The 20982-nt window shown below is 39.1% G+C and overlaps 2 protein-coding genes across 4 annotated transcripts in view; one reads left to right on the plus strand and one right to left on the minus strand.

Annotated features, from left to right (window-relative positions):
* The window catches only part of LOC126473508 (trifunctional purine biosynthetic protein adenosine-3), an 81103-nt gene extending 62746 nt beyond the window's left edge, over positions 1-18357 (plus strand). For all 3 annotated transcript variants that reach the window (XM_050100602.1, XM_050100603.1, XM_050100604.1), the window contains exons 15-18: positions 11374-11516; positions 13032-13154; positions 14112-14369; positions 17988-18357. In XM_050100602.1, the coding sequence (XP_049956559.1) occupies positions 11374-11516; positions 13032-13154; positions 14112-14369; positions 17988-18173 (710 nt within the window). In that variant the 3' untranslated portion in view covers positions 18174-18357. The remainder of the gene's footprint in view (positions 1-11373; positions 11517-13031; positions 13155-14111; positions 14370-17987) is intronic.
* LOC126473510 (dnaJ homolog subfamily C member 28) overlaps positions 1-20982 on the minus strand; it is a 126196-nt gene that overhangs the window by 15665 nt on the left and 89549 nt on the right. The window lies entirely within an intron of this gene.

Here is a 20982-nt window from a genome sequence, read left to right on the forward strand (position 1 = left end):
ATAGTATTATTTGACACCTGGTCAAAATAGCAGTCACTAATCACATAAAAGTCAGCTTTGTTGAAGTCCTGTGGTGGTGTGATCAGGTACTGTTAACAATGCATAGCATGGAGCTTATCACATCATTTATGATTAGATAGTCAAGGGCCACATTTTTGGGCAACTGGAGACAGATATTAATTGTTTCTCTATTTGTCTGCTAGCAGCAGGAGCAAGTTATATGCAATATTATTTATGCTGCTACCAGTGGGATAAATATGACCTCTCCCTCTTTTAATGTTTTCTTTAGATATACTGGCCGTGGAAGCTGGAAATAGATATATTTGAATATAATTCCAGAAGTATATTACAAATATTAGAGATGAATATCTTTGGTTTTTTTAGTTAAAAGGATATCTGGTATTTAAAAGTTGATAACAGAAAGCTAGCTGTGGATTATTCTGTGCACAAGTGATAAACCTTGTAGTTACATTAGAAACGTTGATTATGTGATTCAATGATATGTAATATTTTTATATTAGATACATGTACAGAATTATTTTGAAAGAAGATACTATCTCTGTATGGCATTCTATAAATGTGTTAATTAGAAAGGTGTTTCTTCTGATGGCCAGTCTGACGTGTCATATGTAAAATCATAAATGATTGTCTGCCTTGTGTGCAGTATCTTGTCATTTGAATTCCACTTGACAGACGTCCTATTCTGGAGAATTGTTAATAAGCATCTTCTATTGATAATATAGGCTTTGAAAATCTTTGAGTGTTATCACAAACATAAAAAAGCCTTGTGTTAATTGCATTAAGTCACATTACCAATCTACCCATGTGTGTATCACCAAACTAAATCAGTTTAAGCAGCATCCAGATTAGGTTGCTACTAAGAACATAGAGTGAACAATGACACTCTTGAGAGCCAGTGTCTCCTTCTTCTGGCAGAAGTGTTGAAGAGGAAGGAAGAGGGATGAAGCAAAAGAACCAGTGAGGTTTACGAAATGGGGAGAGTTCGGAAAAGGCGCCCAGATACCTGGGTCAGGGGAGACCTACCAGGCAGGATGAGAAGGAAAGGCTTTTCCTTTGCCCTTCTTCCTTCCCCTTCAACCTCTCTGCCAGAAGAATGATCCACTGCCTACAAAAGTCAGCATGTTTCTTTAACCTTCATAAGTGTTTCCTCCTGCCGATACTTGGTGAGTAAATTTTTAGCAACTTTGGGCTATTTTCTTATTCGACACTTCTATTGAACAAACACTTTTTTTCACTGTAGCTGCAATGTTCCAGAAGATTTTGACACAGAATAGAATTGAGTGAAAGTATGCTAGCAATCTTGTCTACAGGTCCACCAAATGCATGATTTTTGAGTGCAAAGCAGGGAGAACTGACCTTTTTGATAAACTTGTCCACATGCTGGTACCATCTCAGTTTACTATCCATCTCGATACCCAGAGACTTCACACATCCAGTTATGCGTATTGATCTCTAGTTCTGGTACCTGTAAGTCATTTTTATGTGTTTGGAAGGCTGTATTTGAAGATTCCTCCAATTTACCTGGTAAATCGTTTATCTAGACCAAAAATAGGAGTGGGCCAAGCACCAAACTTGTGCCACACCATACTTAATGTTCCCCTCTCTGAATTAATCTTATTCCTTTGCTAGTGCGACTCTTTGTTTTCTGGTTTCCCTGGCACAGTTATATATTCTAACTGTCAAAGGCTTTGGCAGGTCACAGGAAATGTGAATAGGCTAATTTTTGCTGTTCTACTCGTATTGAGTCTGAGAGATCATATATTGCATTCTCAATAGAGAAACCTTTACACAAGCCAAACTGAGCAGTTGTTAAAAGATTATTCACGGGAGGATGGTTTAGTATTCTGTTGTAAGCTATTTTTTTCAAACATTTAGGAAAAAAATGGGAAGGCATCATTGTTAGCTGCAACAGGCAGAAGACATGCTTTGTTGGTGCTGCACATCTTAGTGATTTTGATTGAGACAGACTCACACTGTAGTGTTCTTCTTTGGCATGTCAGAGTAGGAGTTGGCACAGAAACAGCTAAGTAAAAAAATCCTTGTAATTTAGCACATTATTTATATATAAAAGTTGTTCTGATTTGCAGTTCTAGATTCATATACTTTACTGTTCGCATTGCTTCTGCATAATCTTTCATTGATTGTATCATGTGCCATTTTGAGAATTTTCGGAAGCTATCATTGTCCTGTGCATAAACTAATGTTTAGTTAATCAGCATTTGTGATTTACACTACTGGCCATTAAAAAATTGCTACACCAAGAAGAAATGCAGATGATAAACGGGTATTCATTGGACAAATATATTATACTAGAACTAACATGTGATTACATTTTCACGCAATTTGGGTGCGTAGATACTGATAAATCAGTACCCAGAACAACCAGCTCTGGCCGTAATAACGGCCTTGATACGCCTGGGTATTGAGTCAAACAGAACTTGGATGACGTGTACAGGTACAGCTGCCCAGGCAGCTTCAACACGATACCACAGTTCATTAAGAGTAGTGACTGGCGTATTGTGACGAGCCAGTTGCTCGGCCACCATTGACCAGATGTTTTCAATTGGTGAGAGATCTGGAGAATGTGCTGGCCAGGGCAGCAGTCGAACATTTTCTGTATCCAATGAGGCCCGTACAGGACCTGCAACATGTGGTCGTGCATTATCCTGCTGAAATGTAGGGTTTTGCAGGGATCGAATGATGGGTACAACCACAGGTCGTAACACATTTGAAATGTAACGTCCACTGTTCAAAGTGCCGTCAATACAAACAAGAGGTGACCAAGACGTGTAACCAATGGCACCCCATACTATCACGCCGGGTGATATGCCAGTATGGCGATGACGAATACACGCTTCCAATGTGCATTCACTGCGATGTCGCCAAACACAGATGCGACTGTCATGATGCTGTAAACAGAACCTGGATTCATCCGAAAAAATGACGTTTTGCCATTCGTGTACCCAGGTTCATCATTGAGTACACCATCGCAGGCGCTCCTGTCTGTGGTGCAGTGTCAAGGGTAACCGCAGCCATGGTCTCCGAGCTGATAGTCCATGCTGCTGCAAACGTCGTCGAACTGTTCGTGCAGATGGTTGTTGTCTTGCAAATGTCCCGATCTGTTGACTCAGGGATCGAGATGTGGCTGCACGATCCGTTACAGCCATGCGGATAAGATGCCTGTCATCCCAACTGCTAGTGATACGCGGCTGTTGGGATCCAGCACGGTGTTCCATATCACCCTCCTGAACCTACCGATTCCATATTCTTCTAACAGTCATTGGATCTCGACCAATGTGAGCAGTAATGTCGCGATACTATAAACCAAAATCGCAATAAGCTACAATCTGACCTTTATCAAAGTCGGAAACGTGATGGTACGGATTTCTCCTCCTTACACGAGGCATCACAACGACGTTTCACCAGGCAATGCTGGTCAACTGCTGTTTGTGTATGAGAAATCGGTTGGAAACTTTCCTGATGTCAGCATGTTGTAGGTGTCACCACCGGTGCCAGCCTTGTGTGAATGCTCTGAAAAGCTAATCATTTGCATATCACAGCATCTTCTTCCTGTTGGTTAAATTTCGCGTCTGTAGCACGTCATCTTCGTGGTGTAGCAATTTTAATGGCCAGTAGTGTAGTTACTGTAGCAGATATTCCAACTGACATATTGTGTTACATTTAGTCTTCCCTTAAAGAGAAGTATATATTATATATATTTATCATAAATTAACTCTATTTTCGAGTTTGCTAATATCTATGACTAACCTCAAAAAGTTTTCAGAAATTAGTAATTTTTACCATAGGTTTTTCTGTTGCCACAATAGAAATTTCATTTTATGTATTTGCTTAGATTCTTATAGAACATTAGCAGCTTCATAGCTCAAGAGATTAAGTTATAATCAGTGGGCTTAATTTAAAGTTATGTGTTCACTTTTTTGTTGTACTTCGCACCAGCTAAAATACAGCCCCACTGTGAATGCTGTTCTCAAACACAGAATGAGTTGGTTGACATTCCTAAGCACCTAGAAATCACCCTGACTACTGTCAAACAATTGGCAGCTGCTGCGAGTTGTATTGAAAGAGCTCCCAAGAGTCTTGTACCTGTAGTACTGGTACTGAAGGTACTTCAAGTGCTACTCCTGTCTATCTTGTCTCGTATGCTGAAAGTACGGGATCCGTCATCACTCGTCCACTTGACTGAGCATGGCATTTCCATTGTGGAGCAAGGCATTCTGTACATGGTGGATGGGACTCGTGTCACCTGTTTTGGGGAAACCTGTTTTTTTTCCTGTGTCAAGAGGAGGCAAACACAAAATTGTCGGGACCTATTAATCATTTGTTGTTGAAATCAGTGACAAATGATGGTACCCATTAGGGAAATAGCAACAAGTGATAGGGAAGGACACCAGGTGCACTCAGTGCGTGTGCCTGGGGGCACCATTCAACATGTTGTGTAGGCTATTGTGGCAGCCATTGCAGGAACAATGTTCAAGCAACTGCTAATTGTGGTGCACGTTGAATCAAATGATACCTGTTGTCTGGACTCTGAGGTCATACTTTGGTTATTCCAGTGACTGGCAGAAAAGGTTGAGAAGACCAGCATTGCACATGGAGTTTGAAGTTAGCTCACAATTTGCAGCATTATCCCCAGAATTGATAATGGCCCTTCGGTTCTGAGTCAAGTGGAAGGACTGAACCAGAGACTTTGAAAACAGAGACAAGCTAGGTTGCAACTTCCTGGACTTGTGCAGTAGGTTTGAGAACTGTAGAGTCCCCTTAAATGGGTCAGGTGTGCACCACACATCAGACACTGCTACTATGGTAACTGACTGTGTGGAGCGCATACATAGACTGGGAAACTCTCCATCCAATCCAGGTGATGATATCTGTAGGCAACCCAGAAGTATCGGTGTAAGATCAAAAGAGATAACTACCACAGGTGATAATATTGAAAGCCTAATGGTTAACTGCCAAAGCATTTGCAACAAAGTGCCAGAGTTTGAAGCATTCATGAAAAGCAGTGGACCTAGGCACAGAAAGCGGGTTGAATCCTGAAATTGATAGTGGTGAGATTTTTGAGGAAAATTTAAGTGTATATCAAAAGGATAGGCAAATGGGAGATGGAGGTGATGTCTTTGTCACAGTAGACAAAACACTTAAATACACTGAGATAGAAACTGAAGCTGCACGTGTGATTGTTTTTGGGAAAAACTCTCAGGGTGGCCATAAAATGATGACTGGCTCCTTCTATCGCCTACCAGACTCATCTCTAGATGTAACAGGAAACTTTAGAGAAAACATCAGTTCACTTGTACATAAGTTCCCCAGTCATGCTGTAATCATCGGCGGAGACTTTAATCAACCAACAAACAATTGAGAATATTACAGTTTTGTTAGTGGTGGATGTGATAAGGTATCCTGTGAAAAATTACTGAACACCTTATCTGAAAACTATCTAGAACATATAGTACAAAACCCCACTCATTAAGGCAATATATTGGATCTAACGGTAACAAATAGATCAGATCTTTTTGAGGATGTCCACATCGAAACTGGTACCAGTGACCACGAAGTGCTTGTGAATGATCAATAAAATACAAAGGACAATTAAAACAAGCAGAAAGATATATATCTTGCAGTAAACTAGTGGCTCAAGTTTAAAAGACTAATTGAGCATGCACTGGATAGGTATGTACCTAGTAGAACAGTTTATAATGGAAGGGACCCTCCATGGTATACAGTCACTATAAAGAAACTTCTAAAAAACAGAGATTACTACGTAATAGGTGTAAAGAAAAGCTAAGGGCTGTAGACATAGAGATGCTGAATGAAACGTTTTTGGCTATGTTTCACAAAACCCAAAGAAATTCTGGTCATATGTTAAGGCTGTTAGTGGCATCACAGTTAGTGTCTGGTCCCTAGGAAACGAGACAGGAACTGAAATTGAGGGTAGGAAAGCAAAAGCTGAAATGCTTAACTCTGTTTTCAAATGTTCCTTTACAAAGGAAATCCCAGGAAAATTGCCCCAATTTAATCCTTGTACCACTAAAAAGATGAGCAAAATAGGTATTAGTGTCAGTGGTGTTGAGAAACAGCTGAAATTGTTAAAATTGAAAAAAGCTCCAGGACGTGATGGACTCCCTGTCAGATTCTATACTGAATTTGCAGCTGAATTAGCCCTTCTTCTACCTATAATCCATCATAGATTCCTTGAACAAAAAGCTGTGCCCAGTTCTTGGGAAAAAGCAGAGGTCGCATCTGTCTACATGAAGGGTAGTAGAAGTCATCAACAAAACTACCATCCAATATCCTTGACATCAGTTTGTTGTAGAATCTTGAAACATATTTTGAGCTCTAACATAGTGAAGTGTCTCGAACAGAATGACCTCCTAAATGCTAACCAGCATGAATTCTGAAGACGCTGATTGAGTAAACCTAACTTGCACTTTTCTCACATGACATTTTGTAGCTTTGGGTCAAGGCAGTCAGGTAGGTGCAGTATTTATTGATTTCTGAAAAGCATTTGACTCAGTACCACCCCTACACTTATTGTCAAAGTATGATCATTTGGGATGTCAAGTGAAATTTGTGACTGGATTGAGCATGTTATTTAGATGTAGAGTCATCATCAGAAGTAGAAGTGCTCCAGGGAAGTGTGTTGGGAGCTTTGCTGTTCACGTTGTATGTTAATGATCTTGCAGACAATATCAATTGTAACCTCAGACTTTTGCAGATGATGCAGTTATGTATAATGAAGTATTGTCTAAGAAGCTGCATAAATATTCATTTAGATCTTGATAAAATTTCAAAGTGGTGAAAAGATTGGCAACTTGCTTTAAATCTTCAAAAATGTAAAATTGTACACTTCACAAAATGAAAAGGTTGCAGTATCCTGTGACTGTAATATCAATGAGTCACTGTTGGAATTGGTCAATTCACACAAACACCACAGTGTAACACTTTGTAGGGATATGAAGTGGAATGATCACACAGGCTCAGTTGGTAGAGCAGGTGGTAGACTTTGTCTTACTGGTAGAATATTGGGGACGTGCAATTAGTCTACAAAGGAGATTGCTTACAAATCGCTCATGTGACTGGTTCTTGAATATTGCTCAAGTGTTTGCTAAGTAGAACCAAATAGGAACATATCAAGAGCAGGACACCACGAATGGTTACAGATTTGTTTGATCTATGGGAAAGTGCCAAAGAGATACTGAAGAAGGTGAACTGACAAACTCTTGAAGACAGATGTGAACTATCCCGAGAAAGTCTACTAACAAAGGTTCAAGATATGGCTTTAAATTCTGGCTGTAGATTCATACTACAACCCCCTACATCTTGCTCACACAGGGATCGTGAGGATACAATTAGAATAATTGCAGCATGAACAGAGGCATTCGAACAATCATTCTTCCTGCACTCCATACGTGAATGGAATGAGAAGAAGCTATAATAACTGGTACAATGGGATGTGATTTGCAGAGTATAGTTCTGGATGAAGGAGATCAGTGTGTAATTAGAAGTCAGTTGCGTATCTCCACTTTTGTATATTGGTGTTACCACTACAGACTTTCAGTCTTTCAGCATTTACTCCTCAATGTACTGATTATAAAGGTACTCAACAATGACAATACCAAGTCAGCATAAGATTTTATCATTTTGGATGAGATGCCTTCATAGCCAGTGATGTAATTATTTTTGTAATTTATCTATCACATGAGTTGGCAAAACTGATGTCTGGTGATGGAGGACTTGTTACTTGAATGAGATCTTTACTCTGCAGCGGAGTGTGCACTGATATGAAACTTCCTGGGACATTAAAACTGTGTGCTGGACCGAGACTCGAATTCGGGACCTTTGCCTTTCGTGGGCAAGTGCTGTACCGCCTGAGCTACTCAAGCACGACTTTCACCCTGTCTTCACAGCTTTACTTCTGCCAGTACCTCGTCTCCTACCTTCCAAACTTCACAAAAGCTCTCCTGTGAACCTTACAGAACTAGCACTCCTGAAAGAAAGACTATTGCGGAGATATGGCTTAGCCACAGCCTAGGGGATGTTACCAGAATGAGATCTTCACTCTGCAGCAGATTGTGCACTGATATCAAACTTCCTCGCAGATTAAAACTGTGTGCTGGACCGAGACTCGAACTCGGGACCTTTGCCTTTCGCGGGCACGTGCTCTAGAGCATTTGCCCGTGAAAGGCAAAGGTCCTGAGTTTGAGTCTCGCTACGGCACACAGTTTTAATCTGCCAGGAAGTTTCATACTTGTTACCTTTCTAAATAAGGCTATTGGACCTGCTTTTGATGAGAGGTTTTTTGTCACCATCTTTTCAGCTGCTGTTAGAAAGAATGAATTTATTGAATTTACTAGCCATCGATTTTAATTTCATGTCATCTATTTTTGTGCTCAAGCCACCTTGACGTTCAACATAATTTGTTTTGCCAAATTTTATCTGCATCATACCTGATAATGCCCCAAATTGTCCTTTCCTTGTTTCTGGAATTTGTATCTTTTGTGCATAGTACATAGTTTTTGCATCATGCCAAAGAATGCCCCAAATTGGCCTTGTCTTCTTCCTGGAAATTTGAGCTTTTGTGCATAGTACATATTTTTTGCTGACACAAAAATTTTGCACTTCTGCTTTTAGTACATTTTAAAGTCTTGATTAGAGCTACTTCTTTGCATTAAATAAAGCTTCTCCCTTCCTAGCATAAGATTTTTTGATCCCTGGTGTTAGCCATTCTTTTTATCAGCTTCCACCATTAATGTCCTTGACCCATTATAAACAAAAGTGGGTTCATTATGTTGTTAGAATATTTTTGGGAAAGAATTAAGTTTCTCATATACCATGTGTCCCTTGTAAACTTCTTCCCATTTTTCATCCTGTAACTTCTCTCTGAGCAGTGTAACTGAATCAGCATTTACAATTCTGTAAAAATTTATTTTTCGTTACTTAGTCAGACCTGATTGTGGTGCACTGTGTCTTCGATTCTTGGTGGAAATGTTACTGTGAGGGTTAGATGGAAGCTGCAAATAATTAATTCTCTGTGCCCTTGATAAGACTTATCAGAGATGAAATCTACTTTGAAATCTTCAAGTATAACACTTCCCAGTTATTTCTACTAAATCTTATTAGTACCCCCCACCAGTTGCTTAACGAAGTTTAAAACATTTCCCGTAGAGGGGTCTGTAGGCTGTCAGGAATGTTGTCTTGTATGTTGCAAGTCTATTGCTGAAGTACGGCACCTAATAGGTGTTCAATACGGTATTCACAGAGGTCTACAGCCTGGACTATATTCCACTTTTTGTGCATGTAGCTACTTCCTCTTTCCTCACGTTACTCCTACACTAATGTGATACTGACTTATATTCATGTAGGTGCTTTTGTTCATTCTTAAATTGATTTTCTCCATTAAGAATCTTCACTAATGCTGTCATGGCATGTCTGGGTATGGAACCATTATCTAGGACACCTAGCTTACTGACTGTCAGTCAGCTACATGTGTCCCAATGCGTCCACACTGAAAGGCACAGGAGCCTTAGTATCACATCAGCTATATCTGACCTAGTGGTTGGATGAATACAGAATATACCACCATATCCAGTGCAAACTAACTTCATCCGCAGCTATGACAAGTTCCCTAGTATTTAATGCTAGCAAAAAGTAGTGGTTGATATGTAAGTTCTTCAAGTATCTGAATGGCTTTCTTCTCCTAGAAATATACAGTCTGCTGCTTATCAGACTACCATAATTCACCACATGAATTTTCCATAACTCATTGCCCTGACATAGCCACTCCCTTTGTTTGGTAATAATTCATAGACCTTCCATTCCTAAGGCATCCTGTCCTTTATCTCTGTATTTCTTATTTCAGATTAGTCATTTCGAGCTTGCAGATGACTAGCAAACAAACCGTGAATGTGTCGTGGTTTTATACGGGGGCTGCTCAAAAAGTATCTGACCTTATTTGTTATTGTTGAAACCAACAAAGGTATTGATGTGCACACATGCTCTCTGTATGTTGTAGACATACATAATGTGCATGCCTGTTTTTTTTCACAGCTGTGGAAACAACCTGTTGCTGACAAATGAATACGTGTAAGTTGTAATCATTCGATTTAGTGTTGTGGGCAAAATGACAGAAAAAGTGGAACAACATTATTACATCAAATTTTGTTTTAAGCTTGGCGAGTCTCAAGTTGAAACAATCCGCAAGGTACGATGAGTGTTAGGGGATGAAGTAAAGGGTACCACACAGATAAAGCACTAGTTCAACCATTTCGAAGATGGCCGCATGCCAGTGAAGACTGAACCATTGATCATATGAGAATCCTGATGATGCAGGTTAGACGGATCACATTCAGAGAACTTTCAGATGAGGTAAAAATTAGAATTGGCTCCATTCATTTCATTTTAACATAAAATTGCACCTCAGGAGGATTTGTGCCAAAGTTGCTACCAAATGAGTAGAAGCAACTTCATTCGGAGATCACACTAGGCCATGCTGTATACTGTGAACAGTAATCCCAACTTTATTTACACAGTGATTACTGGTGATGAGTCCTGGGTTTATGGGCAAGACCCAGAAAAGAAGTTCCAGTTATTGCAGTGGAAGCACCAATCGTCCCTGAAACCCAAAAAGTGAGCCAGGTCCACAGTGGTGTGAAAGTTATACTGGCTGTCCTCTTTGACTCCAATGGCACGGTCCATAACCAGTATGCGCCAGAAGGCACTAATTTCAATAAGGAGTGCTACCAAGAGGTTGTGTGTCACCTTCATGAAGCAGTGAGATGGCCAGACTTTTGGGCAGTGGGCATTTGGCACTTCACCACGATAAGGCACCTGCTCATCATTCTCAATTAATTCACAGTTTTTTGGCCAAACATAATATGGCTGTGGTTTGTCAGCCTGCCTGTGCCCCCAATCTAGCTCCACTGTTTTTCCACAAACTGAAAAATACTCTGAAATGGACTAGATTCCAAAACTTTCAAAATAGGAAAGATACTAGGCAGAATTCGATGGGGCAGCTGCGCACAATACCAGCAGTGCAGTAGCATTAGAAAAAACAGTTGTATCTAAATGAAGATTTATTCTATAAATAAAAGTCAGACACTTTTTGAAATGCCCTCATACATAAAGTGAAAGGCTTAAGCTGTTTAAAACACTTTATCCTTTGAACTAACTGTTGAGAAGTATTGATATGCGGGCAAGTAAACATTATCATTTGTTGACATCTTACATTTTTATGTTGTTTAACGTAAACATACTGCTGCTGAACTGTGTAGTGTTTTTGTTATGAAGCACAATTTGTTCTTGTTACTGTCATTACATTTCATTTTTCATCAGGTGTCCCACGTGTACATGTAGAGAACTTTGTTCCTGAAATGGAAAGAATTATGAGACCATTTGTTGAATCAGTGGTTGCTGCCAAAGAACCTCCAAGGAAAAGAGTTGGAGTTCTAATTTCTGGAAGTGGAACAAACTTGCAGGTTTCTTGCTCTCCATTTTATACTGCATGCATAAATGTTAAAATTACTGCTTTGTTTGTGGTGATAAGTCACTTACACTATCTTGTCAAATGTTGAACCAAATCTCCATCAATACTGTTGTGGACATCATGTATCATTTGCCTCGGCAGCACTGTTTTCCATGTGGAGTGGGATAAACTTCCAAGTGACACACCATTTAAATGGCTGCAAAAATCTCCACAAAATAATTACCATCTCCACAAAATAATTACCAATGTATGGAGTTTATCTCACACAGAATGCTGTTCTGGTCCAAACACTCCCGTACTCCCATTTTAAAAATACTACAGACAATTATGTTTTATACTATATTTTATTAAAGTAATGTTTGGTAATGTAAGTAAACAGGGCTGTTGAAACTAATCAATTTTTGTCTGAAGAGCAGAATAAACGAAGTTCTTGTGAATGCCACAGTTAGAAAGGACACCATATTATGACCAAAGTAGTATTTACATGTACTGACTGTAGTGTGCAAGTGTTTTCTGTAATAGAAGAACATAAAAATATGATGGGGAAGAGTGGACAAATGTTATTGTTGGATATCACGCTGGTTTATGTATCAGTTCTTTTACTTGGCTAGAAACGCTGTCTTGTTGTTAAAAATGGTTGTAATTTAATACAATTAGTAATGTACTGTTGCTGAAAATGGGGTTGGAGTCATAAAGAAGGCATTTCTGGACACATACAGTTATATTGAGTTGTTTTGATTTGCTACTGTATTTTGATGTCATGTTGTTGAAAAAGGGTTTTAACATGCAGGTATGAAGTAAAAGGGTCACAGTGGCCTTCTTTCAAGGCTGAGTCTTACATCCTATATTATTTTTGGGATAAATAGCTCAATTTTCACAGAACCTGACACAATTCATGACAGTCATTGGTTTTAGAAAAAATCTCATGGGATCATTCTCTCGCTTTCCAACATGATTTGATTAGTTTTGAATCAAATGGAACTAGTTACTCCATGTTACATAACTTTAGATTATCCAGTTATGGATTGTTTCTTAGTGAGGCAAAATGATAGTTTGAATTCATTCGACTGCAGCAGTGTAAGAGGGCTAGAATTATTGAAATATTAATAATATGTATATTTATTGACATCCTTAGGAAAATAAGAAAGATGGAATGGATTTCTTTTACATATTTTCTGCTATTTTAAGTGGTATTGATTTGATTTTTTGTAAATTACTATGGCATATATGCCCATGAATGAAGTTGTTGTTCTCTCTGTTACCATCTAGCATAGAATGTTTCATCAAATTGAAAATCTTGAGAAAAAAAATCATTGGTTTCATCCATTTGTTCCTTAAAATGTGCTGAAAAAAGTATCTGATCACAGAGTCATGTTCTAATCCATCACTAACTCTTATAAGAATTCTCCAAGTTTTTTTGTGAAGAATTTTTGTTGTGTATACACATGCCATTGATATTTATGTCAAAATTATGTAAGCTTAGTTTCATTTTTTTCTGTTTATTCAGTCCCTCATTGACGCCACCGTGGATCGTTCACAAGGGGTTGGGGCAGAAATTGTGATCGTTATTTCAAATAAGGCTGGTGTCCAAGGGCTTGAAAGAGCAACAAGAGCAAACATTCACACAAAGGTAATGCTGAAAAATTATTGTAATTATTTCATTACTCAGTTTGCAATTAGTTAGAATAGTTGTTATAGAAAATAAGCTAAAGTTGGTGAGAAGACAAGGAGATAGACACATTTTATTTACAGTTTTACGCTTTGGCTGTCTTGGGGCACTGTTTTCTGGAAACTGGTGAGGTGCTTGCATAACTGTCCAAAATTAATTGAACATTTTGGTGGATCTTGCATCAACAAAGAATCGAAAGACTGCTACCGGTAAGATGTAAATACAAGGAAATCAGAAAATGGATGCAGGATGAAAAAAAAAAAACAGTTAAAGTGAGTTTAAAGATGGCAGTAACAGTGATAATTAATGAAGTTAATTAAAATACAGCGATAACCTGCCAAGAAATGACAGGGAAAAAGAAATAGCTAAGCAGAAACAGATAATGATGCAACAGGAGAGGAAAGGAGAAAATCAAATCCATAGCTCATTTCCTCTTGCACATCACTACTAAGTGTCTGTAGGCTTACAATGCTGGGTGTGTAATTTTTTACAAAGTTTCTTTTCACTTAGACCATTTACCCTTTTCCAATAAACGAAGGAGTTTTTGATTCTTGAAAGTCTGACATTCTTTAACTGGTCTACACATGGAAGTCATTCAGTGCCATTCTTTGGTTTGGTAAGTAATTGAGTAATCAGTGATTATTTAAAGTTTCATATTATTCTAGTTAAATATAAGGTATTTTTATCACTCAAATATTGAATCTGAAAGAAATGTGTCATGAGATATTTAAAGTTTCATATTATTCTAGTTAAATATAAGGTATTTTTATCACTCAAACATTGAATCTGAAAGAAATGTGTCATGAGAAATGATGTAATATGACATAGGACAACTATCACAATAATTCAGATGACTAAAAAAATATCATTTAAAAAGTAACGGCAGAAGTTTTATTCTCTGTATTTTATATTCTACAGGTGATACCCCATACAGCATATGGATCTAGATTAGAATTTGATATGGCAGTACATGCAGCTCTTAAAGCAGCTCGTGTCGACATTGTGTGTCTAGCAGGATTTATGCGAGTACTTACAGGAGATTTTGTCAGATTGTGGCGTGGACGCCTGATAAACATACATCCGGCACTGCTGCCATTATTCAAGGGTACTCATGCTCACCGCCAGGCTCTGCAGGCTGGTGTAAGGGTTACTGGGTGCACTGCACACTTTGTAGAGGTATGTATTTCGTCTTAAGTGGCTAATTAAACAGTGTCCTGATGGGCAGTGCTCATTTCATACTTTTACATACAACATACAAGTTTTCAGAGTTTATTTGAGACCAGGTTGAGCTGTACTTTATGAAATTTTTTGCAACTTAAGCAAAAGTGTACCTATATTGGGAGACAGATATTAACAATTGTGTAATTATTTATCAGTACACGTCTCTTTGGAAACTGAATATGTTTCTCTCTAGGAATAATAAACCTATTCCATGTACACTTGTGACCAGCTTAGTTATAGATACCTCCCATATAGTATGTAGACCTGCTACCATCTTGATGATGGCAGTGCAAGACAATGAAAATGTTAGAGTGTGATTATGAGCCATGTCTGTTCAAATGTCACACATAACTCCTGGTGATTGGTTGCAGTTGGGTCCTAGGTGAACACATCTTGCTCAGTGGCATCAAAGATTTGCTCCATAGTTTTTAAGGGTCAAGTGCCTTGGGATGGCCTTCACAAGTACCTCAAATTGTGTGGCATGTTCCTCAAACCATTCTGAACCATTTCGGAAGGAATGGAATAGTGCACTGTTTTGCTGAAGACACAGGTCACCAACAGAGCGTTATAGCAAACAAATGGTTCTGTGCAACCAGACAGTAGATAGCTGTGTTGACTCTTAGCGAGAGACAGTGCCTGGCAGTCATATAAAGAGCCCCATTACGTCCTCCATGTGGGAATACCCCCACTACCTAACTGAATGTTGCCCTGATGGTAAGTGAGATGCATTGCCTTATGTTGATTTTTACATACGTGTACTCTGGCAGTAGTGTGTTCCATTGTGTGCTATAACTCAGTCTAAGTAACCTTTCTCCACAATTCAAATGTTCAGTGATGGCGTCCTCCGCACCTGGTGATGGATGGTGAGCATAGGGACCTAAATTAAGGTACTCGTGCCTCTGAGAAGCCAAGTGACCATATGGCCTCGGAGATGGTGTGCCCATGATCTGGTTGCAGTCAAATGTGTTGATTAATTGTGTCTTTCCTAAGCTACCTTTGATTGATAGTCTGATGGCCAGAATGAGACCCACCAAACTGTTCCATCCACTATAGAAGCATTTTGTCTTGCACATATTGTCCAGCTGAAATATGGCACATGGAGTTTCCTGGGGGAGGAGCAGAACCTCTGGTTTTTAAATGCCTTCATTATGTAAGATCTGTTTTCAGTTTTCTCTCAAAATGTAAATGCACATGTGGGGACCAATATAATATTGTTAGTAGAGGAAGTTACCTAAAAATTCATTTTGCCACTCATAAAGACAGTGATGGCATTCAAATTCTCCAATGTGCTTGTGGTTATTATAAAATGGAAATAAGAAACAGTAGCACAGTTGATATTGGCCTGGTGTAAATTTGATGGTTTTGTACTATTGACATATATTGAATGGTTCATGCCTGTTGCAGTATTGTGAACCAAGCTGTATAGCCTGTTACAGCTACAGCAGCAAGATGATGGTCTCGCTGCACTGTGTGTCCCAGTACTCACTCATTGCTAATGAATAACCCTCTTCTATCCAGTGGTTCCACACATTTATTATGGTCAGGGTAACATTTCCTGTAGGAACTGAAATGTCACAGTATGATAGTTCCATTTCCTGGAGATCAATCATTCTACCCCCATTCAAAGTCGCTCATCTCCTGTATAGTACTCTTTGATTTTTATGAGGATAATTGGTTTAATTAATAAAGCAGCTTCTGAGGTCAACTCTGTTGTGGTGAGTAATGTGCTCTGAAATTTTTGATCTTGGTTGTTGGTTGCCATTCATCCAGTTAAACAGCCGGTTTGATTGTCATGTCACCAAAAATGAGGAGTGGTTGTACAATGATATTACTGCTTTTTCGAATTTCTCTTCCTACAATTGTGAATAAAATGCCTCTTTTAAGCCAAAAGTATGAATCAGTATTCAGATGCATGAAGTAAGTGCTACACTTTGTGGCAGATTAGACATCAAGCAGAGATAGAGTTATTAATATCTTTGTATAATTATGTGCAAAATACCAATTTTGATTTGGGGTAAGGCTAGCCCATATTTAACAAGAAAAGTAGCCAAGGCCCTGACAGGGATTGTAGTTGATATGTTAAAGTTTCGTTGTTCCTGGAAGATGAAGGAAATAATACTTTATGTAGGAAATTAGAAGATATGGCATACAAAATTTGGTTGTTGAGTAGATGAGACTGTAGAGGAGTGACATTTTTGGCATTTGAGGAACAGAGGGCACAGAAGGGGTGGATAGGGGAAAGTAGGCAGCAATCAGAGGCCGTGTAGATGTGACTGGATATTTTAGGGTGCTATTAGAGAGGTGAAGGGGAAATCATGGAAGGTGACTTATTGAGCAAAGGAAAGAAAGCTAAATGGATCTGCGATAAAGTCCGAAGGAATGTAGGTTTTTGCCATGAGGCCAAGGTGTATGGAGAGTGCCCTTCTGTGAATTGCTAACGAAGGTCGTAGCATGTGGAAAAGTATGTGGGTGACTTGAAGACACTGCAATTAATAGAATCCAGTACATTGTCAGTGACAGCAAATGTTCCTGAAGGCAAAGGTGTCATCAGGAGTGCCCCAGGGAAGGGTGATAGGACTGCTGTTGTTCACTACACACATAAATGATCTGACAGATAGCGTGAGCAGCAATCTGCAGCTGTTTGCTGATTAACCCAAAGTTTACAGGGCAGTGTCATCTTTAAGTGAGTGTAACGGCACCCAGGATGACTTGGACAGAATTTTTAAATTTTGTGATGAACGGCAGCTAGCTCAAATTTTCAATGCAGATGAGTAGGAGAAAGGATCCTGTAATGTTAGAATAAAGTATAAGTGGTGTGCTGCTTGACACAGTCACATCAATATATCTAGGTGTAATGTTGCAAAATAACATGAAATAAATGAGCTCATAACATCGGTTGTAAGAGTGCCGACAACTTTGGTTTACTGGGTGAATTCTGGGAAATTATAGCTTGTCTATAAAGGGAACTGAGTATAGAACACCGATGCGACCCATTCTTGAGTACTACTCAAGTTTTTGGGACCCCCAATAGGTTGAATTAATGGAAAACATCAAAGCAGTTCAGAGACGATTTGCTACATTTGTTACCAACAGGTTCAATCAACATGTGAGTGTTATGGAAATGGGAATTCTTGGGGGGAGGTTGATGGTTCTTTGCTGAAACACTCTCGAGAAAGTTTGGAGAACCGGGATTTGCAACTGAATGCCAGACGATCCTGCTGTCACCAATGTACATCTTGTGTAAGGACCACAAAGACAAGATAAGAGAACTTATGACTCATACAGAGGTATACAGATAGTCATTTCTCCCATTTGTGAGTGGAACACAAAAAGGAATGATTAGCTATCATACAAGATGCCAACTGTGTACACCATTTTTATGTTCTATACATGTAAATATAAATCATCAATGACTGTAAATTGGGCATGTGGTTCTGCAGGGTAGTAAGGGCTCTTTTCGATGGCTTGAGAAAATATATTTTCAATAATTATTAACCTTACTTTATGATTTATAAACACACATCATAGATTAGTCATTGATATCATCTTTCATTATTATATTTTTTGTTGCAGGAGGATATTGATGCTGGGGCTATATTAGCACAAGAAGCAGTACAGATTGAGATAGATGACACTGAAGAAACATTGCAAGAACGAGTTAAATTAGTAGAACATAAAGTTTTCCCTAAAGCTCTGAAACTTGTTGCCACAGAACAAGTGCATTTGGATGAAAATGGGAAGATTGTTTGGAAGCACTAAGAATTTAATAAAGTTAGAGAGAGAGAGAAAGAGAGAGAGAGAGAGAGAGAGAGAGAGAGAGAGAGAATTAATCTCAATGCTCAAACATGACTGAAATAGTTTTTTACTTTTTAAAGAAATAACTTGTTTACAAGAATCTCAGTAGTTGAAAAAAATAATGAAAAATTAAAAAAGAATTCTGTTATTCTTGTCTAATCTTTTTTGTTATTCCTAAGTTCCGTGGTTCATTTTTCTATTCCTTTTCTCTCTAGACATCTGAAATATAAGGAATTTTTTGTGGAACATAAAGTACAAGTGATGAGCACAAAGAATGCGAAAATGTCAAGTGATTTCTGAATCAGTTCATAGATCATGATACTTGTCATACATATGATGGGCACCACAGCTGAAAGACATACACGTCATAAATGTGCACCCAAACATTTCTGTGCTTGTTGTTGTCCTTTTCCCTTTGTGAATTTTGAACTGTAATACAAAAACCATAAACCATATTCATTCCTCCCTCCCTTCCCCCCCCTCCCTCCCCAAGCCAACAGTATATATATTCATTTTTTTAAAATATTTTCTTTCAACACACTTTGAACAGCATATCATAACCATAGCCTCCCCCCCCCCCTTTTCCCCAATTGTTTGACATGTATACATTGTCATTGGCCCGCATGTTTCCTAAAAATGAAGAAATATGTCTCTTGAACATAAGGAAACTTATATATGAATCCCCCAAAAGCTTGATCATATGACCATGGGTCTCTGTAGCTTGGGTACTTCATGAATCTTAAAAGTTGACTTTTTGTTTATTTTTTCACTGTCTTCCATTAGGGCACCAGAAAACTGGTAGTCTCCTATGCAGCATATAGATTTGTCTGAAAATAATGTATTTAACATCCCTTAAATAAAACTACAAACAAAAAAAACTCAGTAGGATATCACCAATTTCACTTATGTTAGATCCTGTTTTTTCAGTGAAATCCTCCATCCCTGTGCACAAAGAATTCGTTACTGTTTGTATGACATGTGACTGGTCTTTTTTCTTCAAAACACAGAAATCATTCACCACAAAGCAGAACAGAAGGTAGATATGCTGACTTGGGCACATTAGCTTTGTCAGTCTTATCTGTGTCTGATTCTAAATCAGAAACAACTGAATCCACATCTCTAGGTGCTTCCCTAAATGTTTCAGTCAGTTGCTAATAGGTCAAATTTTCAGCATATATACTGGGTGATGAAAAAGTCAGTATAAATTTGAAAACTGAATAAATCACGGAATAATGTAGATAGAAAGGAACAAATTGACACACATGCTTGGAATGACACGGGGTTTTATTAGAACCAAAAAATACAAAAGTTCAAAAAATGGCCGACAGATGGCGCTTCACCTGATCAGAATAGCAATAATTAGCATAACAAAGTAAGACAAAGCAAAGATGATGTTCTTTACTAGAAATGCTCAATATTACCACCATCATTCCTCAACAATAGCTGTAGTCGAGGAATAATGTTGTGAACAGCACTGTAAAGCATGTCCGGAGTTATGGTGAGGCATTGGCATCGGATGTTGTCTTTCAGCATCCCTAGATATGTCGGTCAATCACGATACACTTGCGACTTCAGGTAACCCCAAAGCCAATAATCCCACGGACTGAGGTCTGGGGACCTGGGAGGCCAAGCATGACAAAAGTGGTGGCTGAGCACACGATCATCACCAAACGATGCGTGCAAGAGATCTTTCATGGGTCTAGCAATATGGGGTGGAGCGCCATCCTGCATAAGCATCGTACGTTCCAGCAGGTGTTTATCAGCCAGGCTGGGCATGCTGCGATTCTGTAACATATCGACATACCTCTCACCCGTCACGGTAGCAGTTACAAAACCAGAATCACACCTTCGCTCGAAGAAAAAAGGCCCGATAACGGTAGATGTGGTAGATCCAACCCATACCGTGACTTTCTCGTCGTGCAATGGAGTTTCCACGACAGTTCTAGGATTTTCAATAGCCCAAATTCTGCAGTTGTGGGCGTTGATAGACCCTCGGAGCATGACATGAGCTTCGTCGGTCCACAACACGTTACTCAACCAATCATCATCTTCCACCATCTTTTGAAATTCACATACTGCAAATGCCCTCCGCTTCACTATATCGCCAGGTAACAGTTCATCATGCCGATGGATTTTGTACGGATAGCATCGGAGGGTATGCCTAAGTGCCAACCAAACAGTAGTGTATGGAATACCGGTGCGACGTGCGACTGCACGAGTGCTGACTTCCCCGTGCGTAGACAAACCCGCTACAGTCTCCATTTATTCCTGAACTGTCTCAGCAGCATTATGCCTTGTGCTCGGTCGGCCACTACGGGGTCTATAGTCTAAACAACCCATGGCTTCGAACTTCGAAATCATTCTCGCCACAGCTGCATTTGTCAATGGACCTTTACCCGTTCGAATCCCCTTCCTATGGCAATAGGATCATAACGCTGAGCTAGCACATTCCCCATTCTGATAATACAGCTTCACTAAAAGTGCCTTTTCAGCTAACATCAACATGCTGCAACTGCTGGCGCATGTGATTCTCTCTCTCATTACAGCTCCTTTTTATACACGATTGTCATACGCAGTCACTGACGTTTTGCTGTCCAGCGCCATCTGTCGGACATTTTGTGAACTTTTTTTTTCCTAATAAAGCCCCATGTCATTCCAAGCATGTGTGCCAGTTTTTACCTCTCTATCTACATTTTCCGTGGTTTATTAAGTTTTCAAATTTATACTGACTTTTTGATCACCCGGTATATTAGAATCAGCCAACACCAGTATG

Source organism: Schistocerca serialis, chromosome 4 (genome assembly GCF_023864345.2).
Source record: "Schistocerca serialis cubense isolate TAMUIC-IGC-003099 chromosome 4, iqSchSeri2.2, whole genome shotgun sequence".
Lineage (NCBI taxonomy): Eukaryota > Metazoa > Arthropoda > Insecta > Orthoptera > Acrididae > Schistocerca > Schistocerca serialis.